Raw genomic sequence first — 24,696 nt, 5'->3', positions numbered from 1 at the left:
ATACATTTAAGTTTAGTATCGAGTAAAAAGATTTATATTTATTGATGTAGTATCGAGTTCACTATTTTTTTATTATAATATATTATGATGATAATAATAATTCAATAATTGATAAAGGTTTGTACATTTTCTCCATCTTATTATGATTTAATGTTGTATTTACGTTACATTATATAAGTTTAAGTCCGTCAGAATGTCTCTATAGTTGTTTTCTGTGATATATTATATGATTTTATTATAGATACGTAATTTATACATATTGTATATGTTGGTATGATTACTATGATTTACATTGTATGTTGACATGTTGTAATGTAGGTATAATAAAAGTGTTCACGTATCACGTATTTGTTATTTTTTAAGAGTTGACCAAACGAGATTCGACTGATTTGAGTGAAATTTCAATATTATGGTTTTATCTTTTATACTAATTGATTAGAACCGAACAATTAGGCCACTGTCAATCAATAAATACGTTCTCATTTCTTTGTATAATCATTGGTTTTAAAATATACTAATAATAATATAATAAAAGCTGTATTTTAGAATAAATGGTATAATTCAATTTTTATTATTATTTCTTTACAAAACCGGTGATGTACACCAGTCATCTGCAGGGTTATAAGTTTATAACTAAAATCATATTTTTAGACTCGACGTATAATATTACAATATTAATATATAAATGTATAATTGATTGTTTATCGGTAAAATTGTACGCTTCTATGACCTATGTGAAAGTTAATACTTTGTTTTGTTATTTTGATTTCCGGTTTCATACTTGTATTTACATTACAATTTACAATACATAGTTAAGTAAAATAAACATGTATTGTACTACGTTCGTTCATCACGATCGTGTCATGTGTGGGAACTGCAAATGAAAATTATTGGTTAATCTTCAATTAGGCAACACTTTTATCAAGCTAATAAAAAAACTTAAGTTCTAAGTGTATAAGATATATTATATAAGATCAGCTGTGTTTGTGCGGCGTTGAAAATACAAGTAAAAATTAAAATTAAAATTAAAACTAGCTATCGATTTTCTATTATAATCCCTGTAACTAAGTATATTGTTTTATTTTGCCTAATTTGGAGTCATTATTACTTTCTAAAAATCTTTAAAACTATAGTTTTGTACGTTGACGGAGGGCGCCGCACGTGGTGCACGTGCGTGTGTATGTGGGCCTATATCCTATTTAAACGATTGTCTTGCGAGTAACATACAAATGTTATGTTATTATGCGTACTAAATAGTAAATATTATAATAATGCGTATTACATATTATTATCATTTCGATTGTTTTCATTTTGGGCGGGTACTTTGTATATTTACTACTGCGGCTATTGTCATGGTTTTCGACATTTCTCTGCTGGTCATTGACTGCAAGTTTAAAATAGTGTTTACAAAACATAGACTATTGGTATGTTCTGAAAAACGTCAACGAGGATCTGACCTAAAACCCAGTATCGCGTATACCCGATGACTAGTTTCAATTTCTATTACAAACGCGCACGTGATTCATAAAGTTTCACCGAATGAAAACGAACAATGTATATATATATATAACAAAAAAAAAATTGTTATGAAAAAAATTATAAATGGAAAGGAATACTCAGCTATTCCTGTTTTATGGAAGTACGCCGTTATATATATATATATTATATATACTGGTATTAGTAGTCACTATAGTTCTACATACGTGCTACGCTGCTGCAACTCTTTCACGACGAATGTGTGTCACATTGAATATCAATCTCGTTCCGTCATGATGATGGAAACTGTATCGTTTTTCGACTCTATTAAGAGCCGCGGGGTTTCGGTTTCAATAGACCGGCACAGATACATCGAAAACCGCAGGTATCATTGCCTATGATTTACCTATACCTATTAGTTTTACATTCAAAACCTGTCTATCTCACGTCTCAATGGTTTTGGAAACGATATAATATAGGTGTTGCATTTAGAATTCTATTAAAGAGGTTGTACGCAATATCGCAATACGGCGGTCTCAGGCATTCATATATTACCTTACAGTGAATACAATTATAGAATATATATATATATATATATATATTTATTATGTTTACCACGATATTACTGTCTTGGCTTATTTTTTGAAACGTATCTGATGAAATTTAATGATATTTGTCTATAATAATTTATTGCATGCACTCATTACTTATTCTATGTATGTTTAATGCGCAGATTATTTACAATTTATTTCATTGATTTGTTATAGGATGGGAACTCAAAGGACTTCATTGTTACAAGTTTTTCAGCATAAAGCATTCATGGGAAAATGCAGCACAACTGTGCAACAGGTATTTATGACCAAACTAGAATGGTACGTTTGGATAGTTCTTTAATGTTATACAAATTTGTATCCTGTTGTATAGATATGGCAGTGACTTAGTATTAATTGAGTCATACACGGAAAATAACTACACTGCGTCATTGGCGAGAAGAAGTCTAGGACCAGTAGATAGAAACAACCAGAAATATTGGTTGGGATTGGCTTCGTTAGACGATCTTCGAACGAATACTTTGGAATATGCTGGTGGAGTTTTAGTGTCACAGTATTCCGGTAAATTTCAGAAATTAAACGCTGCTAGTTGACATTACGATTATTTTATATTTTAAATACTATTTTAGGATTTTGGTCATTGTCTCAACCCGATCCTTCGTCTGGAGAATGCGTAGATGTAACAGTTACTGATGAACAACAGTCGTGGGAGTTACAAACGTGCGAATCCCTATTACCATTTTTGTGCAGAGCTAACGCTTGTCCAACAGGTTAGATTTTTAGACAGTTCAATTCTAATGTAATTTTATTTTCACGCAATTAAAATTTGTTATTAAGGCTCGTTTCACTGCTCCAATGGGCGTTGCATCAATTCAGCGTTCAAATGTGACAAGCAGAATGATTGTGGTGATTGGTCAGATGAACTGGACTGCTCTTCAAACTGCCACTATTATATGGCTAACAGCGGTGACGTAGTTGAATCTCCAAATTATCCACATAAATATGAAGCCCTATCTAATTGTAAATGGACATTGGAAGGTCCACAAGGCCACAATATATTATTACAGGTTTGAAGAAAATTCATAACAACAAATAAATATATATATATATTTTTCTAAATATATTTTTACTATTAGTTCCAAGAATTTGAAACGGAGAAGTCATTTGATACTGTTCAAATTCTTGTTGGTGGCCGTACTGAAGACAAGGCGGTTAATTTAGCAACACTTTCAGGAAAAATGGATTTAAGTAACAAAATGTTTGTGTCGGCTTCCAATTTCATGATTGTTAAATTTAGTTCCGATGCTTCAGTAGAACGTAAAGGTTTTAGGTAAATATTACAATGTTATACAATTAAATTTATTATGAAAATACGATTTATCAATATTTATTTTAAAGGGCTTCGTGGAAAACAGAACCTCAAATATGTGGTGGTAATTTAAGAGCAACAACACAACCACAACCTTTGACTTCACCCGGATATCCTAATAATTATCCTGGTGGTTTAGAATGCTTGTATACTATAACTGCTCAAGCTGGAAGAATAATTACTCTCGAGGTATTTTTTTATTTTTTGTAAAAATAATCTTTTAAACTTTAATTACATAAAATATTAAATTTTAGATTGAAGATTTAGAATTACAACAAAACAGAGATTTTGTATTGATTAGAGATGGAGATTCACCAAAGAGTCAACCAATTGGACGTTTAACAGGATCGTTGGAAAACAATCCAAGGTTATTAATGTCTACCGGAAACCAAATGTATTTATACTTTAAAACAAGTTTGGGTGACAGCAAAAAAGGGTTCAAAATTAAGTACTCACAAGGTTGTAAAGCCACTATAACCGCAGCTAATGGCACAATTGCTTCACCTACTTTTGGTTTATCAAATTACCCAAGCAATTTAGAATGTCTCATTAAAATCAAGAATCCTACTATGAGTCCATTATCACTGAAATTTGATGCTTTTGTATTACATCAATCTGATTACGTACAAGTTTATGATGGGGCAAGTACTAGCGGACTAAGACTTCATCCTAATAATGGCTTTACTGGAAGTACTCCTCCTAAGATTACACTTACAGCGGCCAGTGGAGAGATGTTAGTACGATTTGTAACAGATGCATTACACAATCAAAAAGGATGGCATGCAACGTTCTCAGCTGGTTAGATTTAATTTTTAATTTTAAATTTCAAATTTCAAATTTCAACATTATTTATTTAATTTATATTCTTAGACTGTCCTACATTGAGGCCTGGTGAAGGAGCATTAGAATCAAACAGAGATACTGCTTTTGGAACAACTGTAACTTTCTCGTGTCCTGTAGGACAAGAGTTTGCAACGGGAAAATCAAAAATTACTACTGAATGTTTAATTAGTGGTAATTGGTCAGTTTCCTACATTCCAAAATGTCAAGGTAAGTCAAATATTATTAAATAAAATGTTTAATTAAACTAATATTATTTTTCTATAATATAGAGGTGTATTGCGGTCCCGTTCCACAAATTGATAATGGATTCTCAACTGGTTCAACCAATGTTACTTACCGTGGTCAAGCAATGTATCAGTGTTATGCAGGATTTGCTTTCCCAACCAATGAGCCTATCGAAAAAGTATCGTGTCTTGCAGATGGGCGATGGGAAAGATTGCCGACATGTCTGGGTAAGTGAACAAATATTAACTTTATGTATACAGAGTTTTTATAATCAGCCATTTAAAAATGTGTAGCTTCTCAATGTCCACCACTTCCGGAAACACCACATGCCAATTTTACGATTTTAAACGGTGGCGGACGAAGCTATGGAACCATAGTTCGGTTTCAGTGCGAGTCGGGATATGTTCGGTCAGGACATCCTGTAGTACTTTGTATGAGTAATGGAACCTGGTCTAGTGGAGTTCCAATTTGTTCTCGTAAGCTTTAATATACTTGAAATAATAACCGAGATTTAAGACTATGACTGTTTAACATTATAGGTGCCGAGTGTCCAGTACTACCTGAAATCAATAATGGATTCGTCATAGACCAAACTCGCAAATACTTTTATGGAGATGAAGCTCGTGTACAATGTCATCGAGGATTCAAACTTACTGGTGGACCATCGATAATAAAATGTGGAGCTAATCAAACTTTCTCTAATGTACCAAAATGTGAAGGTAAATTAAAATTTTTTTTTCTGTTTTTACACGATTCGTGCATTATTATTTTAATAATTATACAAATATATATTGTATTTTGTTAATTAGATGTTAACGAATGTGCCGCTAGTCAATGTGATTTGTCATCGACGGAATGTGTCAATAGCTTAGGTGGTTTTCATTGCCGCTGCAAAACTGGTTTTGCACCCACTATGGAGTGTAGACCAGTTGGGGATCTTGGTTTGATTAGTGGAGGAATTTCAGATGATTCTATCACTGTATCTGGATCCGAACCATCATTTACTAAAGAGGTAGATTTTCCATTTTTTTTCGTTAAAACGTTAAAATAATGTGTACATTTATATAAAATATGTTTCATGCGTGTTTAGATGATGAGATTAAATACGATGCGTGGATGGTGCGGTACAAATGTTGAACCTGGTGATAACTGGGTTTTGATCGATTTAAAAGCACCAACAGTAATAAGAGGCTTTAGATCACAAGGTGTAATGAGAGGATCTAACAAAATTGCATTCTCATCTGCTATAAGGATTCAATATTCAAACAATTTAACGGATGTATTCAGGGATTACACTAATCCCGATGGTACACCAGTAGAATTCCGCGTTCTAGAACCAAGTTTATCAGTACTCAATTTCCCAATGCCCATTGAAGCTCAATACATTAAACTGAAAATACAAGATTACGTAGTTGCTCCTTGTTTAAAACTTGAGTTAGTTGGTTGTACTAGATTAGACTGTGTTGACATAAATGAATGTTCAGTTAACAATGGTGGATGCCAACAAAGATGTATTAACAGTCCTGGAAGTTATGCATGTTCTTGTAATATTGGATATGAACTATATGTAAAGAATGGAACTGCTGGATTTGTAATAAATGAATTTGAATCTGGGGAAAGAGATGGTGATGTATACCAAAGAAATAAGACCTGTGTTCCAGTTATGTGTCCCAATTTACAAGCACCTGAAAATGGCATGGTTCTTTCTACAAAAGAATCTTATCATTTTGGAGATTTAGTAAATTTCCAGTGCAAATTTGGATACGTGATGGCTGGATCAGCATCACTTTTATGTACTTCCACTGGAGCATGGAATGGAACAGTACCTCAATGCCAATGTAATTTAAACTTAACATTGATATTTTTATCTACACATTATAACCTTGATGTATAATTTTTTACAGTCGCAAAATGTGTATCGCTTCCTGATGATAAGGTTGAAGGTCTTAAAGTAAGTCGATTTGAAAAAGAAGCAATACTCGTGCCATTCAAAGAAAATGTTACGTTAAAATGTGAAAACCCAGGACGAACCCTTCGTGGAACAGCAACTTCTGGCTTTAGACAATGTGTTTATGATCCAAAACCGGTAAGTCTAAATGAAATATTTTATAATAATACAATTGTATATGATTTCAAATCTTTAAAGGGTTTCCCTGAATATTGGCTATCTGGAGCAACCCCATCGTGTCCAAGAGTCGATTGTGGTGTACCAGTGCCTACAGCTGGGGCTGAGTATGGAAATTTCAAAGATACGAGATATCAATCATCATTCTTCTTTGGTTGTCAAGATACATTTAAGCTTGCTGGACAGACCGACAAGAACGATAATGTAGTACGTTGTCAAGCAAATGGAGTTTGGGATTTCGGAGATTTAAGATGTGAAGGTCCTGTGTGTCAAGATCCTGGAAGACCTACAGATGGTTATCAATTAGCCACTAGTTATGAACAAGGCTCTGAAGTACAGTTTGGTTGTAATAAACCAGGCTACATATTAATAAATCCCAGACCTATTACATGTATGCGAGAGCCCGAATGTAAGGTTATAAAACCATTAGGTTTGACATCCGGTAGAATTCCAGATTCAGCTATTAATGCTACATCAGAAAGGTAAAAACATATTTCAATTTTTTTACATTTTTAAACAAAAGCTAATAAAATGTATTTTTAGGCCAAATTATGAAGCTCGTAACATTCGTTTGAATTCAGTTACTGGTTGGTGTGGTAAACAAGAAGCATTCACATATGTCAGTGTGGACTTAGGACAAGTATACAGAGTAAAGGTATAAACATTCTCAATTTATTAATAAATAGTTCTAGACATTAACATAAAAGCTTTATTTTAGGCCATCCTTGTGAAAGGTGTAGTTACTAATGATATTGTAGGACGTCCGACCGAAATTCGTTTCTTTTATAAACAAGAAGAAAAAGAAAATTTCGTTGTATACTTCCCAAACTTCAATTTAACAATGCGAGATCCTGGAAACTTTGGTGAACTGGCTATGATTACTTTACCTAAATATGTACAAGCAAGATTTGTCATATTAGGTATGTTTGAAATATTACTCGTTGTTAATTTAATATCAGTTGTAAAAGATACATATAAAATATAACTTTTATGTAATATTTTAGGAATTGTTAGCTATATGGATAATGCTTGTTTGAAATTTGAATTGATGGGTTGCGAAGAACCAAAAGTTGAACCTTTATTAGGTTTTGATTATGGTCATTCACCGTGTGTTGGTAAGTTTTATAGATATAACATTTATTATTTAAAATAAAAGTAAAATAACTAAAATAAAAAATGTTTAGATAACGAACCTCCGGTATTCCAAAATTGTCCAACTCAACCGATCATAGTACGTCGAGGACCTAATGGAATAGAACCAGTTAATATGACAGAACCAGTTCCAATCGACAACAGTGGTAGCATTGCAAGACTTGAAGTAAAACCACAAAGTTTTAAATTACCATTCTATACATTCCAAGACACAGCAGTAAAATATGTTGCATTTGATTTTGATGGAAACGTAGCCATCTGCGAAATAAACATTACTGTTACAGGTAAAACTAAATAAATTATATTAAAATATAAAATAAATAAAATAAAACAAAAAATGCTAGATATAAAATGTATAATTTATTCTTAGATGAAACCCCACCACAACTGAGCTGTCCCCAGAGCTATGTCATTGAATTAGTGAACAAACAAGACAATTATGTTGTCAACTTTAATGAAACTCGTAGACGAATAAATGTATCGGACGCTTCTGGCGAAGTCACGCTTACATTTAATCCAGACAGAGCTTCAATTGCTATTGGAGATTTTGAAAATGTAACTGTGACAGCTGTAGATAAATTTGGAAATAAGGCTACTTGTTATTTCCAGGTAAAATGTCCAATATTATTAATTTAAAAATAAAATATCGTATGAAATGAGTGTTTTAAAAAAAATATCCCTTAATTATAATAATAATAATATTAATTGCAGGTTTCTGTACAAGCAACTCCTTGTGTCGATTGGGATCTTAAACCACCATCAAATGGAGCATTGAATTGTCTGCCAACTGATGACAGTGGTTTGGAGTGTATAGCTACATGCAAAGCTGGATTTAGATTTACCGACGGCCAACCAACAAAATCATTTACTTGCGAACAAAGAAGTCTATGGTCACCATCTTCAGTTGTTCCAGATTGTGTATCTGAAGATACACATCAAGCTGATTACCATGTAGTGCCATCTGTAACTTATCGCGCTAATGGAGCAGTACCGTCTTTATGTTTAAGACAATACGCTGACATTTTAAGCCAACATTATGGACCTCTAAATGATATTTTAACTGAAAGATGTTCTGCTGTTAAAGTCAACATGAATGTATCATTCATTGATACTAAACCACAACTATTAGATGAAAACTTAGTACAGGTATGTTCATTAATCTATTTAATATATTATACTAAAACATATGATGAGTTGTTTGTGTACGAGATTAAAATTATTACATTTATAATATATTTGTTTTGTCTTTAGATTGATTTTGTATTAGGAGTTTTGCCAGAAGTTAGACAGCCTCAATTATACGATTTCTGTGGGTCAACTTTGAATTTAGTTTTCGATCTAAGTGTTTCATATGCTAGTGCTGCTATAGAACCACTATTAAATATATCAGCAGTAGCTAATCAATGCCCTCCATTGAAAGCTCTCAGATCATCTGTATCGAAAGGATTCACTTGTAATATTGGCGAAGTACTTAATATGGACACTAATCAAGTACCTCGATGCTGTAAGAAATAATTATTTATGATTTCATGATACGAATCGGACTTATATCATTTATGTTATTTTAGTGCATTGTCCAGCTGGAACTTATGCTGGAATTAAACAGACATCATGTATGCCATGTGCTCGTGGATACTACCAAGATACAGCTCGACAAGGCGCTTGTATGAAATGTCCTAATGGAACATACACTAAAGAGTTGGGATCAAAGAGTTTGAAAGACTGTATTCCAGTATGCGGATATGGAACTTATTCACCGACAGGTCTTGTTCCTTGTCTCGAATGTCCGAGAAATAGTTATACATCAGAACCCCCTACCTCTGGTTTCAAAGAATGTGTATCGTGCCCACCCAGCATGTTTACATACCAACCTTCTGCTCCAAATAAAGATTTTTGCAGAGGTACGTATTAATTTTTTGTCATGATTTATGTACACATGTTAATACATTTAACGTTACAGCTAAATGTCCACCTGGCCAATATTCAGAAACTGGTTTAGCGCCCTGCTCACCATGTCCTCCAAATTACTATCAAGCGGCAAGTGGACAAACTGTATGTCTAGGATGCCCTACAAATACAAGGACCAAAGGCGTAGGAGCCGCGGGACGAGATGAATGTCAATCAATCGTCTGCACAGAAAGCTCATGTTTACACGGTGGACTTTGTGTACCTCTTGGCCATGGAATTCAATGTTTCTGTCCAGCTGGATTTTCAGGAAAACGTTGTGAAATTGATATAGACGAATGTGCTTCTCAACCATGTTTCAATGGGGGTTCATGTATAGACCTTCCCCAAGGTTACCGCTGCCAGTGCAAGAACGGATTTAGTGGAATTAATTGTCAAGAAGAGAAGTCTGACTGTAAGAACGATACATGTCCTGAGAGAGCAATGTGTAAAGATGAACCCGGGTTAGGCAACTTTACATGTCTCTGTCGTAGTGGATACACAGGACAAAACTGTGATATGACGGTTAGTTATTATAAAAATATAACTCTTAAAACTTATTAAATACTATATTGTTAATTATTAATTTATTTATAGATTGATCCTTGCATGGAAACAATAAACCCCTGTAAGAACTCGGCTACTTGTACTGCATTGAAACAAGGCAGATATAAATGTGAATGTAAGCCTGGTTGGGAAGGTGAACATTGTGATGTAAACATCGACGACTGCGCAGAACGACCATGCCTTTTAGGAGCTGCTTGCACTGATCTCATCAATGATTTCAAGTGTGCGTGCCCACCCGGTTTTACAGGCAAACGTTGTGAAACAAAAATTGACATATGTGCGGCTAATCCATGTCAGAATGGTGTGTGCGTTGATAAATTGTTTAGTCATCAATGTGTATGTCATCCAGGATGGACTGGAGCTGCTTGTGAAATAAACATTGATGATTGTGCAAGTAATCCGTGTGGAAACGATGGAGAATGTACAGACATGGTGAATGGTTATTCTTGTACTTGTGACGTTGGCTATACCGGTAAAAGATGTCAACATTTAATCGATGATTGTGCTTCGGGACCATGTCAAAATGGAGGATCATGTATTGATATGTTGGACGGATTCATGTGTCGCTGTAGACCTGGTTACTTGGGTCTTCAGTGTGAAGCTGGAATTGACGAATGTTTAAGCGATCCCTGTAGTCCCGAAGGTACTGAACAATGTTTAGATTTAGACAACAATTACAAGTGTGTATGTCACCCTGGATACGCTGGAAATATGTGTGAAAAGAACATTGACGATTGTGCTTCATCACCGTGCATGAATAATGGTAAATGCTACGACGGTGTCAACACATTCTCTTGCCAATGTCCACCTGGCTGGACTGGAAAACGATGTGAAATTGATTTAAGTTCATGCCAAAGTAAACCGTGTTTCAACGATGCGACGTGTATAAACCTGTTCCAAGACTATTTCTGCGTGTAAGTATACATATTTTCCTGTGAAAATAAAAAAAATATTGTTGTTTTATATTTTACCGCGTTTTTAGATGTCCATCAGGAACTGATGGAAAACAATGCGAGACTGCACCAGAACGTTGCATTGGTAATCCATGTATGCACGGAGGTAGATGTCAAGACTTTGGATCTGGATTAAATTGCACGTGTCCAAGTGATTACGATGGGATCGGTTGCCAATATGAATTTGATGCTTGTCAAGCTAACACGTGTAAAAATGGAGCAACTTGTATTGATAACGGGCCAGGGTATAAGTGCATCTGTCCACCTGGATTTATGGGCAAGAATTGTGATGAAGATATAGTTGACTGCAAAGAAAACTCATGTCCACCTACTGCTACTTGTATCGACCTGACTAATAAGTTCTATTGCCAGTGTCCGTTTAATTTAACGGGAGATGATTGCAGAAAAAGTAAATTACAATATACGCTTAAAAAATATTCCAAACCAATTGTAATTGTTAAATTTATATTTTAGCCATCCAAGTTGATTACGATTTTAGTTTCCCAGAAGAGACATTGAGTAGTGCAGCTTTAACAGTTCCATTCCAATTTACGGGAGGTAGAGATAGTTTCACTATTGCCATGTGGGTTCAATATGCACAAAAAGACGAGTCAGGAATATTCTTCACGCTTTACAGTGTCACGTTAGTTTAATTAAACAATAATCGCTTATATGTATTTATGATAAATATAATTAATTTGAAATTATTTTTAGATCTCCTCATGTAGTACAGGGTCAACGAGTACTTATACAAGCTCACTCTAGTGGTGTTGAGGTATCAATTTTCCCAGAACTTCAAGATGTATTTTTGGCTTTCCACGAATATACTACTATTAACGATGGTCAGTGGCATCACATTGCTATTGTTTGGAATCAAGGTACATTGACATTGATTACCGAAGGATTAATCGCAAGTAAAATGGAAGGATATGGAACGGGAAGGAAGTTACCGGAATTGTGAGATAAATTTTATATTAATTTATAAAGACATATTTTATAAAACTTTTTCCCATTTTAGCGGTTGGGCTGTATTAGGAAAACCAAGAATGGACAGAAAGACATTTACAGAGGCTGGTTTCAAGGGTCAGCTAAACAAAGTACAAATTTGGGGACGAGCTCTTGATGTCACTAATGAAGTTCAGAAACAAGTACGTGATTGTAGAACCGAGCCAGTACTCTACCAAGGATTGGTTCTCACGTGGGCAGGTTTTGATGATATCCAAGGGGGCGTTGAAAGAATCGTTCCTTCAAAATGCAGTCAACACTCTTGCCCAGCTGGATACACTGGACCAAACTGCGAACAACTTCAAGTTGATAAAAAACCACCCCAAGTTGAATATTGTCCAGGTGATCTTTGGGTTATTGCGAAAAATGGATCGGCAGTTGTTAATTGGGACGAACCGAGATTTACTGATAATGTTGGAGTTGTAAGGGTTGAGGAAAAGAACGGACATAAACCGGGGCAAACACTTCTATGGGGAACTTACCGCATCGCATATGTTGCATTTGATGAAGTTGGTAACGCTGCAGTATGCTCTTTTAGAGTATACGTCCTATGTAAGTAGTTTTAAATAATCTTTTCCAAAATTCTTCGGCACAAAATTAATGTTTTATGAATTTTATTTGGTTTCAGCCGAATTTTGTCCAACTTTGGCAGATCCAATTGGTGGAAAACAACAATGCAAAGACTGGGGATCCGGTGGACAGTTCAAAGTGTGTGAAATCAGTTGTAATCCAGGATTAAGGTTCTCGCAAGAGGTTCCGAAATTCTACACGTGTGGTGCTGAAGGATTCTGGAGACCCACCATTGATCCTACTTACCCGACAATCTACCCTGCATGTTCAGCATCTAAACCAGCTCAACGAGTATTCAAGGTCGATATGAAATTCCCTACATCCGTACTATGTAACGAAGCCGGACAAGGAGTACTGAGACAAAAAGTCCGAAATGCAATAAATACGTTAAACAGAGAATGGAACCTTTGTTCATATTCTATTAAAGGAACACGCGAGTGTAAAGATTTAAACATTGATGTAAAATGCGATCATCGATCTTCCAGACCAACGAGAAATGTAGAGGATGATGAAAATGATTCTGCTATTGCAATAAGGTAAATTGCTTTTGTATTATAAGTTTTAAAAATATATATACAATTATATTAATTTTTTTCATATAAATATAATATTATTATTCTTTGTAAACTAAAAGATGATTGTATTAAAACTTTTTAGAGAAAAAAGGCAAGCCAGTGACACATACTCCGTACAAATTTCATTCCCCGCCATCAAGTAAATAATATTTATTGGTTTAACCGATGATGGTTTCAAGGACGCATATCAAATATTGAGTACTAATAATTTGTTTTTGCAGCGATCCTGTGGTCAACAGTAACTCTAATCAAAGAGCAAACATTCAAAGATTATTGGAAAAGCTTATATTAGAAGAAGATCAATTTGACGTGCACGACATATTGCCAAACACCGTTCCAGACCCAGCTTCTTTGAACTTGGAATCCGATTATGCTTGTCCTATTGGCGAAGTTGTCATGGCGCCAGACTGCGGTAAGAAACCGCCATAAACTTTCTGTTGTTATTTATTCAATAATATGACAACCTTCTCGTATGCATTTCGTTTTACAGTGCCGTGTTCTGTGGGAAGTTACTTCGAAAAGGAGACGAAAAAATGTGTACCGTGCGCGGTGGGTTCATATCAAAGTGAATCCGGCCAGTTGCAGTGTTCGGTGTGCCCAGCAATCGCAGGAAGACAAGGAGTGACTGTGTCGACAGGTGCCAGGTCAGCATCCCACTGCAAAGAAAGGTGTCCCGCCGGCAAATATTACGATGACGAGGCCGGTCTGTGCAGAAGTTGCGGTTACGGTTTTTACCAGCCGTCGGAAGGCAGTTTTAAATGCCTTCTTTGCGGCCTCGGCAAGACTACACGGACCACAGAGGCTGTGTCCCAAGAGGTTAGTTACACGATTATAATATTATATATAATACATATACAAGACGCGCATTTTGTCATGTTATCTGATTCCCGTTTTGTAACAGGAATGTCGAGATGAATGTGCCGACGGCATGCACTTGGGCATCGAAGGAGAATGCGAACCGTGCCCAAGGGGCACTTACCGAACTCAAGGCATTGAACCGGCATGCCAACAATGTCCCGCCGGTAGAACCACCAAGCAGTCGGGTGCTTCCAGCATTGAAGAATGCTCGTTGCCAGTCTGCGTGCCAGGTAATAAAATTCTACCTACTCAATATAATATAGTATCAGTGTAATACGGACCTTCAATCTAACCGCGAGTGATAACGTTATTGCAGGCACATACTTAAACGCTACCCAGAACAGTTGCATCTCGTGCAAGAAGGGCACTTACCAACCAGCCACGCAGCAGACCAACTGTTTGCCGTGCCCTCCGAACATGAGCACTAAGACCGTGGCTGCCGTAAGTATATCATACCAAATCCAAAACAACAACGGCCATTGCCGTAAGAGTTGTTTCTGACAAATTATATTATAATAAATAATAATTAATAATCACGTTTGTTGTAGACGAGCAAGTCTGAATGTTGGAACCCGTGTGAAGCGAACGTGGCAGGCAAGCACTGCGACGCGAACGCCGACTGTCTGCTGATTCCTGAGACGTCCGACTTCAAGTGTGAATGCCGTCCCGGATTCAACGGAACGGGTAAGGTGTGCAAAGACGTGTGTGACGGCTACTGTGAGAATAAGGGCACGTGCGTCAAAGACCTACGTGGTCAACCATCGTGCCGTTGTGTCGGATCGTTCATAGGACCCCACTGCGAAGACAAGTCTGACTTCGCATACATTGCTGGCGGTATCGCGGCTACTGTCGTGTTCCTCATCGTCATCGCGCTGTTTGTGTGGATGATCTGTGCTCGGTCGGAGCGCGTCAAAGAGCCCAAGAAGCTGATGGCCCAGACCAACGACCAAACCGGGTCCCAGGTCAACTTCTACTACGGCGCGGCACCGTACGCCGAGTCCATAGCACCGTCTCACCACTCGACGTACGCACATTACTACGACGACGAGGAAGATGGCTGGGAGATGCCCAACTTCTACAACGAGACGTACATGAAAGGTAAAACATTTTGAAGAAAAAAATGTCCAGAATATCTATATTTTTTAAATTTTTATTTAATACGATGTATACGATATTTAATAATGTTAATCTGCAGTAGTGAGTATAGTGCATTTGTTAAGAAATCTCGACGGTTAGATAAACATTATTATACATTATGTTTGTGTTTTACCAGAGGGTCTACACAATGGCAAGATGAACAGCTTGGCCAGGTCGAACGCCAGTATTTACGGCAACAAAGAAGACTTATACGACAGACTCAAGAGGCACGCTTACAACGGAAAGAAAGGCGAGTAGTGTGATATTTTATTACCATTAATTATGCTCTGTCGGATGATATTAGTTAGCCTATTCAAAACGTCTCGTGATCTTAAGTTTATTATAATAAATAAAATGTGGTAAAAAAAATGTTGTTTCCTAAAATTATGACATTCTATTTGAACAAAAACAATGATTATCGTTTTTGTACGATTTTTATAATATAATTATTACGGACAATTAATTTATTTTGGCTCCGTGGTTCCCTTGATTACGGTTGTACCTTGCACATAACTTTGATCAAGTTTAATCGGAGAAGTGACATAAAAAAACTAATTATGCAGTACAACCAATCTAAGGTGATGCAACGAAGTTAGGATTGAATAACATTTGTGAATTTCATTTAACCTGTGTTTTTTATTCGTGTTTACAGATAAAAGCGATACCGAAAGCGAATGCCAGTGAATAGACTACAAATAATAATTAGTTGCTCAAAAGTAAAAAAAAAAAAAATAATAAATATAAATATATATTATACTACAATAAATCGTACAAGTCGGGCGAACATGGTCTGTGGTCGAGAAATCAAAACCAAACGGAGTGCGTGTACAATTGTCTATTCGAATCGACCAACTCCAGAAATGATTATTGGCCTACACCCGACTTTTCCTCAAGACAATACAAACCTAATTATTTATAACTTAATATAGAAATTTAGTGTCATAATATTATGTACGCGATGGTTTTGTATGTATTGTGTAAATAGATATAAATATAATTGTTATTATTTTTAACAAATCCTAATGCATCCAAACATTAGCGTATAGGAATAAGAGACTATTGGCTCACAAACCAAATTTGTACAGTTTAGGCGATTTTATTTTATTTACAATTTATAAGTGTCATTATTCAATCATTTTTTATCATAGCTTGTAAGACGAAAAATAAATAATTTATTTGTTTTAGATATGTATTTTTTTTTACCATCAAATAAACAATAAATAAAGAATAAAATATATAATTAATATGCATATTTTCGGTATATTATATATTATTTTCAAATTTCATAGTAACATTTAATATTATTTTTATTAATAGGCAATAAAGATAAATATTTCCGGACTATTATTATAAAAAATAAACAATCCACAAAAAGGAACTTACAATAATTGAACATTCTCATCAGATAAAATAGGTAAGTAATAAAATTTAAAAAAAACATACTTCACAAAAAAAAATAAATAAAAAAAAAATAGTTTCTACTCAAAAACAATTCAGCACCTTCTAAACATCAAACAGAGGCATAGTACATCCTTAAAAATTGAAATGCTATAACTTGTAAGTACTTTATATCTATATGTTAAACATTTCAAGATCCGAGTAAAATCAACTCTGCGATGTACATTTTCAAACACATGATTGTGCTCACGGGAGCAGCATACGATATATAATAAATAATTACTTTGCTAATACATATGTTAGAATTAAAATAATACTATTTACTATATACATTTTACTGGGCTAATACTAATTAAAAATACACGTAAAAAAACATATTGAGGTAATTAGAAAGTACATTATAGTAATGATATAAGTAAAGTTGATTCTGAATGTATACAATATACATATAAGTAATGTAATAATCATTTCTTAAAACTATTTGTTTGCATTACCTGCCATCACGCCATGGTTGGTTACTATATAACCCCATTGCAACATAGCAGATTTTGCATATTATTGTTGCACATAATTGTTCAGACACATTTTAGGTACAACAAAATAATACAGTTTTTGTACATTAGTTTTAAGAGTAGTAATCATATTTAAAAAAAACTAAACATTACATGATAAACATGCAACCTAAATTTGTATGTTCCTCATATAGTCATATAAATAAATTTGTTAAATGTTTAACAAGTCATACTTTTTGCACATAAACATCATCATCATTGACAGTCGGCTATTATAATATTACACGAGACCTATCTTATCATCACAGTATAAAATTAGAATGTTTTAATGATTATAATATCATATTTTTTTAATAACAGTGAATATAATGTAAGATGGGTGTAACCTATATAATATTGCTGTGTAGACTATAGAAGCATTATTATTAAAAATTGTATTTGTGCATTATTAATATTAAATAAATATAATACATGGCATATTAGCTACACAAATTTTGATTATTTTTAACATTTTATGTGTAACAGTGATAACTGATAATAAATAATAATATCTATACTTAAATATAAATAATTTTTACTTAATTTTGCTACACTATTTACTTAATTAATTTTATAGCTGAATAGGGGATAAACAATAATAACAAAATAAATTATAGTATATATAATTTTAATAATATTTTTGTACTTTAAATATCTACAATATGTATCATAATTCATAGTAGATATTGACTAAAAACAAATATGAACATTTTACAAGTTTTGAATTGTTTATTTAAACTATAATAATGTTGATTTCTTAAAAAAAAAATTATTTCACAGAAATATAGAAATTAAGCTTAAGTAAAGATGACAGTGGTTAAATAATTTTTAAAGTAAACAAATAAAATAATTAATACTTAACTTAAAATGTACATTGAACGTTATTATTTGAAACAATAAAATATTTATTTGTAAAAGATATCAATTGTCTTACCAAATGCAGATTTGATGATTTTTTCAAATTATCGTGAATATGTAAGAGAATAACGATAAATAAATGAGTTCAAGGGACTAATTCCTTAAGACAAATTAAACAGGTAAAGTATAATATAACTATACATTTGATGAGATATAAAACTTAAAATTAAATGAATTAAAGTAAATTATTGAAAAATAAATTATAGCTATCACACACTTATTTTTCAATAATATAATTGAGATAGTCTAATTAAACTTAATATACCTTAAGATAAACTCCTGCTGCTCTTACAGCTATATTAGCTGTCTATGACGGAGGAACACCATTACATTGTTTTCATCCACTGCATCCAATCGGTTTCTTAGGATAGTGATCATATTATCTTCATCTCTAATTTCAAGCAAAGGTGGATCTGTATAAATATAAGTAAAATTGTTATTAGGTACTAAATATTACCTGAAATTTTATGTAAATTATTTATAACGTTACAAAAATACTCACTTATATTACCAACTTGCTTAGACCAGACTTCATGTGATAAACATCTCACTTGACGGCCTGTAGGGACGTTGAAGAAACCCATGGATGCCTTGCGCAGTATATTTGCCTCAAAACGCGCTGGATTCCAACTTGTTTGACTAGGATCCTCCGTAACTAGTTCCAGTTGCAAGTAAGCCTCTAGGTAACAAGTATCAGTCTCAGGGTTCCACAGAATCACACACTTTGTCTCAAAACCCCTAAGTGAATATTTACAATATATTTAAATAAATTATACATACATTTTAGGCACCAAAATTATAATATGTGCTAATCACTGCAGGGCCAAATTTACGTTTTTTAGGCTACTAGGATCATCTTATAGTGTAAGCTCTATCAATGGAGTTTTTAACGGGTAAGGGGTTACTTCTTCTACAAAAAAAAAAAAGATTTAGAAAACAAATGATTGATGATATAAAAATTAAAATCATTAAGTTATTCAACACTATTTAATAATATTGTTATGATCCGAATTTATAAAAATAAAAATAAATGAATTCACTGCAGTATAAAATTTACCTAATACAAAATAATTGTATCAATTAAATATTAAATATGCCTGAACTTTGAATATATGAAACTATTTATATTATATTTATAGGTAATTTATCTGTCGTAAAATGTCATTTTCAATGGTAAGCAAAGCTAACACACTGAGCCTTTCTTCTGTTGTGGATGTTAAAAACCTGTTTTTTTATGAAGTTAGTTATGAAAATGACCTTTCTCTACTGTTGTCGATGACCATAAATGACAGGTCTCAGGTATATTTTGAAAAGCATTCGCGATATTAGGATAACAATCTAATGATGCTTTCTTATGATATAACTTTCAATTTGTTCTGCACTAACTGAATTAGTTCATTGTTAAGGTGGGAAACAAACTAAAGAATAGATGTGGAAGAACTATTCATATAATTTTTTTTTTTTTAGTCATGTGATATATTGGAGTCTATATAGTTTATGCGTAAATCTAGCCCTGAACGCCTAATCCCAAAATACCTGCTATTTGCTGGTTGACAAATAGGTATGGGTTTCTTCTCCTCTTCTGTGTTCAGTCTTATGCACAATACAATTAAAATGTCACCATTTAATGGACAAATCTGATAAAAAAAAAAAAAAAACATTTGAATTATTTTAATTAAAATATAATATTATTAAGATGTAAATTGAACATAATTAACTCATATTTACATCAACAATAGAAGAGTCATAGTCGTTATAGCACCAAAATTTGTGACCTTCTAGATTGCAAATAATTTCAGCCACTTTATAACTAACATGTTCAAAATCTAAACTCGCCTGTTTTACAACGCAAACATTTTTTTCCTAAAGAAAAAATAACTAAATCAATAAATATAATTTAATGTACATGTAAACATGTTTCAATTCAAATAATAATTTTTACAAGATAGTAAAAAATGACTGACAGCATTTGTATTTATAGCTTCACGCAAAAGTCATAATAACTGTATAAAGAAATTTATTAAAATAAGTAATAAAAACTTTTTTTAACAAATATCAAACACTATAATCCTAAAACTTACTTAAAATGTTTACTAAAATATAATAATAATTATTAACATTGCTAACATATATTTTTTAGATTAGCATAAATACCTGTTTTCCAATTTTAGCAGTATTGATCATTTGCATTTGAGCAGAAGCAGACCCATGCACAGACAATGGAAGTGCACATAAAGACCCTGTTATACCATCTTCTTCTAAAGTTTCAAAAAACCCCAAAAATAATGACTATATGTATTTTAAATTAATTATATATTTTAATTCATTAAAATCTTAAGGTTGATAAGTGATTAATTTTTATATAAATTATTCATAACTATTAATAAATATTATTCATAATTTGGTAAAAAGTGAGATCTTACATAACTTTGTCCTATAAATCAAAGATCTTAAATCAATTACCTAAATTATTTCATACAACTCGGGTTATTAAAATCCCGGGTTATTTATTGCTTTAGGTCGTAAGCACAATTTGGGTGGAGGGGGAAGGACTTGGAGGCTTTTTCCTTCCAGTACTAAAATTTGCTCCTCCAAAAATTTGTATTTTAATTTTTAATTTAAGTATTAAATCTTTCATTAATTATCTAATCAATATAACACAGTAAGCGCTATTGAAGAAATTTTTCAAAATTAGAATAATAGAATATAATATATTAATATATTACATATAAGTATCTAAATGCTGTTATTTGTTTAATTGTTTTACTAAAAATATTTTTCAATTTAGTAATAGATTATTATTAAATGAAGGAAAGTAGGTGAGTAGAATAAATTAATATTTGAACAGGGGGTAGAGGCTCAAAGCCCCTCAAGAGTCTTTTTCATTTAAATATGTAAAGCTCCTCCAAGATAAAAACGGAAATAGCACCTATGTTTTAGGTGTAATTTTATAATATTAAATAATCAAGTAACAGTTATCAAAATAAATTAGAAATTATTCAAATTAATTAAATTGTAATATTAAAGTTAAAAATATTTCTAATAATATATCTCTATAAATATTTAAAACCAATATTTTTTCTATTTTAGTAGTCACAAATAAATGAAGAATAATAAAACTACCATCTAAATCTGTAGTGACTGAGACAATTTCTTCATCTACTTCAATGTACTGTCTTTCAAATTTTACTGAACATCCTTGTAATGGTACGGATCGGAATGAATTACTTGATTGATTTCCTATTTATTAATACCAAGTTGGATAAAGTAAAGAAAAAAATGTTATCTTATATAATAAACACATATGAGCTTTATTTAAAAATATGTTTACCTTGAATATTATCAGGAACAATCATAACACTGATTTTCTTATCACAGGGACTTTTGGAATTTTTAAACAATGGAGTTTTATTTCTTGGCTTGAGCACATTGGTAATCTTTCTGTTAGTACTATCAGGACTCTTAATGTCTCTATCTTCAGAGGTAACTGAACGAGGTGATGATAAACAATCCCAGTCGGCAATGATTGCATTTAATTCTTGAGCAAATAACATTTTTCTATCACAGTCATTTAATATATCATCTTCATAGTCTGTTTGTATATATAAAGGTGTTTGATCAACGGCTGAAGGTCCCGGGGATTCACACCGTTGAAAAAGACTTTTTTTTGATGATGGATGTACATTTTCCATATCTTCTTCTTCGGGACAAAATTCATACATTTTATCTGCTATTCTTCTCCTTCTAAACCATTTAAACTTAAGCAAACAATTATCATCGTTTTCATCAAAATCATAAACCTATCAGATAAACAATAAAAACATCAGATTAGATTAATAGTTAAAAGTAAAAGCCTATTATTTGTTTCAATTTTGTTTACCTTTTCGGCATCTTTCATCCTTAAAAGACGATGGTTGTTATAATTAGGCATGGGATTTAAAGCAGCTATTGGCAAATCTTGTTCTTTATCAAACTACAATAAAAATTAAAATTAAAATTAAATCTAAAATACATTTCTTATTTAGGTGAACATACAAAACATCTCGTATCAATATGTCTCCTTTTGACACCCCTTTCTTGATTATCACTTTTATTTGCCATTTTATAACCAAATTCAGTCAAATCATTACTAAGCCTGTAAATGAAAATGAATTATTTAATATAAATTAAGTGACTAATTTATATTTTTTAATATATACTTGTGAACTAATGGAACATTAATGTTTTCTGATTTATCAGGCTTAAAATTTTGATTCTTATCCAAATCAATATTTAAAACGTGAATAAAATTACACGTATTGAGCACAATATGATCATCATATTTCAACGACACTGAAGGCTCTAATTGAGGATAAGGATGCGATACTGTGAATGATGTATGTACAGTAAGGCCATGAACAAGACATGTGTTTCCCAAATAATACTTTGAAATATCTATACACAAATTAAATTTGTAGTTTATATAAAATAAACAAAATTATGTACAATCTTTACATACCTTCATCTCTATGCTCACGGGCTACTGATTGACAATCTTTACAGTTACTTAAAGATGGTAATGTGGTGACTGTAATGTAAATTTTGTGCATATCACTATCATCATCTTCAGAAGTCACACTATTTATAGAAATAAAGAAAAATACTTAATAACAATATCACTTAATCCAATAGAATTATTTACCTTTCACCAAAAACTACAATTCTATCAGAACGGTTTGGCCATTGGACAATGTAAACATTTAAAAACTCACTAAACTCAGCGTTTTCAAATAATATAATTTCTGAAACCCTAATAGCTGTTTGACCGGGTCGAAAAGCCCAAAAATGTAGTTTATACTTCATACTTAATGAAGACATAAGAGGACCATCAACAATAACTATATTCTCTGAGTCTGCTATTGAGTAAGTTAAGAGAAATCGACCACATCGAGTTAAACCCAAAAATACATGACTAAAACAAAAAAATTGAAAAAAAAATACATTTTAATAGTTTAAAGGAATAAATAAAATTTTATTTATAAACTAACTCAGAAATGTCTTCTAAAATATCTTGTAAGAAAAATTTGCCATAATCTGGATTGTCTTTAAATAAATATCTTGTATTATTTTGAGGCATATGCTTGTATTTAAAAGTACCATGAACCTAAAAATACAGCAAAATTATACAAATTATTAATTATTACTTTTTTTTAGACTAATAATTAACACATCAAAGTTTACGTGAACCTAGACGCCACTCTGACAATATTTTGAAAAATAATAATAGATATGAGTCAATTAATATGAATATTTGTTTGAATTTAATAATTTTTAATGAACACTCATTTTATACAAATTAAGAAAAAATTATAAAAATTAACATTTATATAACAAATATATAATAGTTGTGATTAAATTTATTATTTAAGTGAAAGTTTGAGCTATTTTTAATATATTTTATTATAGTTATACATTGTATAGATTAAGAGATAAATGTAATACAAATGATAGTTACTTATTATAAAATAGTTGGAAAATTAACAATAATTTGATGTAATTGCACATCTACTGATATAAATTAAATTAATTTGATTGATGTATTAGGTTGTATATTTTAAAGTTAAATATTGAAATAATAATAGGTAGGTAATAAAAATGACAATAGAATAAATGATAAATTGGTTTAAGTACATACCCGTGGTTATTTAAAAAAAATGTATATGTATAATTTTTAATTTATTTTAAGCGCATATGTCAGATATGTATAAAGTTACACACACACACACACACACATCTTATGTGCATAACATAAATTTTATTATAAAATAACATAAGCAAGATGTTTGGGACAATTATTGATTGTACTAATCGAACAGAATGCATAACAATCAAGATGATAAGTGTTCAATTTGTGACTTTTTAACACCATACACAAATGAACGATTTGATATTAAGTATATTAGAACAACGAAAAAAAAAACTTAAAACATTTATTTACCTGACGGTTAAACAGTTTGTGAATTATCGAGTCTGACGATACGGACATTTTCATATACAATTATGATCTATACAAAACACTTGGTATTGTTGTTTAGTCAGTGTACTGATTTTTTTTAACTCGTAATTCCGATAACCAAGTGTTTTTTATTTCTATACAACTACCACATAACACAATTTACGAGTTTAAAACGATTGAAAAATGACTATAATAATAATAATTCAATTGTCTTATTCTCATCTCCTCGGGAGCGAGAATGACTAACTACGATGGGCCGGCGGACAGATCGGAGTGTCGGATTAGACTGCACAAGCGACGAGACATATTACAATAATTATATTGACAACCTTTCAAAAAGAAATGAATAGAATAAAAAGATGGACCATTGACGGTAAAATTATTATAATAACTAATGAGTATTGAGTAGTAGTTGTAACTTGTAGTATTGTTGCTGTAGTAGTAGTAGGTATATTGGTATAGTGTATAATTTGATGTGCGATAA

The 24,696-nt window shown here is 32.3% G+C and overlaps 2 protein-coding genes across 3 annotated transcripts in view; one reads left to right on the top strand and one right to left on the bottom strand.

Annotated features, from left to right (window-relative positions):
- The window catches only part of LOC113553160, a 50,065-nt gene extending 33,531 nt beyond the window's left edge, over positions 1-16,534 (top strand). The window contains exons 4-41 of the mRNA XM_026956337.1: positions 2,244-2,325; positions 2,401-2,588; positions 2,657-2,797; positions 2,865-3,094; positions 3,164-3,357; positions 3,426-3,585; positions 3,651-4,194; positions 4,267-4,446; positions 4,509-4,691; positions 4,758-4,940; positions 5,004-5,183; positions 5,274-5,476; positions 5,555-6,302; positions 6,369-6,550; positions 6,611-7,071; positions 7,133-7,244; positions 7,308-7,509; positions 7,594-7,704; positions 7,774-8,025; positions 8,112-8,350; positions 8,453-8,887; positions 8,993-9,245; positions 9,310-9,642; positions 9,702-10,210; positions 10,283-11,166; positions 11,235-11,614; positions 11,680-11,848; positions 11,920-12,162; positions 12,224-12,762; positions 12,839-13,316; positions 13,438-13,494; positions 13,577-13,767; positions 13,846-14,171; positions 14,257-14,443; positions 14,530-14,654; positions 14,762-15,311; positions 15,487-15,600; positions 16,003-16,534. Coding sequence (XP_026812138.1) covers positions 2,244-2,325; positions 2,401-2,588; positions 2,657-2,797; positions 2,865-3,094; positions 3,164-3,357; positions 3,426-3,585; positions 3,651-4,194; positions 4,267-4,446; positions 4,509-4,691; positions 4,758-4,940; positions 5,004-5,183; positions 5,274-5,476; positions 5,555-6,302; positions 6,369-6,550; positions 6,611-7,071; positions 7,133-7,244; positions 7,308-7,509; positions 7,594-7,704; positions 7,774-8,025; positions 8,112-8,350; positions 8,453-8,887; positions 8,993-9,245; positions 9,310-9,642; positions 9,702-10,210; positions 10,283-11,166; positions 11,235-11,614; positions 11,680-11,848; positions 11,920-12,162; positions 12,224-12,762; positions 12,839-13,316; positions 13,438-13,494; positions 13,577-13,767; positions 13,846-14,171; positions 14,257-14,443; positions 14,530-14,654; positions 14,762-15,311; positions 15,487-15,600; positions 16,003-16,034 — 10,580 coding nt within the window. The 3' untranslated portion in view covers positions 16,035-16,534. The remainder of the gene's footprint in view (positions 1-2,243; positions 2,326-2,400; positions 2,589-2,656; positions 2,798-2,864; positions 3,095-3,163; positions 3,358-3,425; positions 3,586-3,650; positions 4,195-4,266; positions 4,447-4,508; positions 4,692-4,757; positions 4,941-5,003; positions 5,184-5,273; positions 5,477-5,554; positions 6,303-6,368; positions 6,551-6,610; positions 7,072-7,132; positions 7,245-7,307; positions 7,510-7,593; positions 7,705-7,773; positions 8,026-8,111; positions 8,351-8,452; positions 8,888-8,992; positions 9,246-9,309; positions 9,643-9,701; positions 10,211-10,282; positions 11,167-11,234; positions 11,615-11,679; positions 11,849-11,919; positions 12,163-12,223; positions 12,763-12,838; positions 13,317-13,437; positions 13,495-13,576; positions 13,768-13,845; positions 14,172-14,256; positions 14,444-14,529; positions 14,655-14,761; positions 15,312-15,486; positions 15,601-16,002) is intronic.
- A 1,584-nt stretch (positions 16,535-18,118) lies between these two features.
- Positions 18,119-24,670, bottom strand: LOC113552289. 2 transcript variants are annotated; one of them, XM_026955092.1, is made up of 15 exons: positions 24,195-24,670; positions 23,245-23,360; positions 22,899-23,168; positions 22,716-22,834; positions 22,417-22,651; positions 22,253-22,352; positions 22,098-22,190; positions 21,549-22,017; positions 21,341-21,457; positions 20,372-20,475; positions 19,946-20,080; positions 19,754-19,854; positions 18,720-18,955; positions 18,483-18,630; positions 18,119-18,317 (listed from the first exon to the last, which is right to left on the bottom strand). In XM_026955092.1, exons 1-14 carry the CDS (start codon positions 24,246-24,248, stop codon positions 18,512-18,514), a joined length of 2,268 nt encoding a protein of 755 aa, XP_026810893.1. In that variant the 5' UTR covers positions 24,249-24,670; the 3' UTR covers positions 18,119-18,317; positions 18,483-18,511. The 2 variants fall into 2 exon arrangements, with proteins under 2 accessions (XP_026810893.1, XP_026810892.1); XM_026955091.1 differs by lacking the exon at positions 18,119-18,317 and having other exon boundaries at positions 18,343-18,630.
- Positions 24,671-24,696: the final 26 nt, after the last annotated feature.

This window comes from Rhopalosiphum maidis, chromosome 2 (genome assembly GCF_003676215.2).
Source record: "Rhopalosiphum maidis isolate BTI-1 chromosome 2, ASM367621v3, whole genome shotgun sequence".
Lineage (NCBI taxonomy): Eukaryota > Metazoa > Arthropoda > Insecta > Hemiptera > Aphididae > Rhopalosiphum > Rhopalosiphum maidis.
The sequence above is the reverse complement of the archived record's forward strand: the minus strand, read 5'-3'. Positions and strand labels throughout refer to the sequence as shown.

Bases quoted from the DNA above. Each gene is read 5' to 3' on its own strand.
- LOC113552289 (XM_026955092.1), bottom strand. From the start codon at position 24,248: ATGAAAATGTCCGTATCGTCAGACTCGATAATTCACAAACTGTTTAAC. The intron at 23,169-23,244 runs GTTAGTTTATAA...TTTTTGTTTTAG, and splicing joins ATTTTAGAAGACATTTCTGA to TCATGTATTTTTGGGTTTAA. The intron at 22,652-22,715 runs GTATGTAAAGAT...ATTTGTGTATAG, and splicing joins CCGTGAGCATAGAGATGAAG to ATATTTCAAAGTATTATTTG.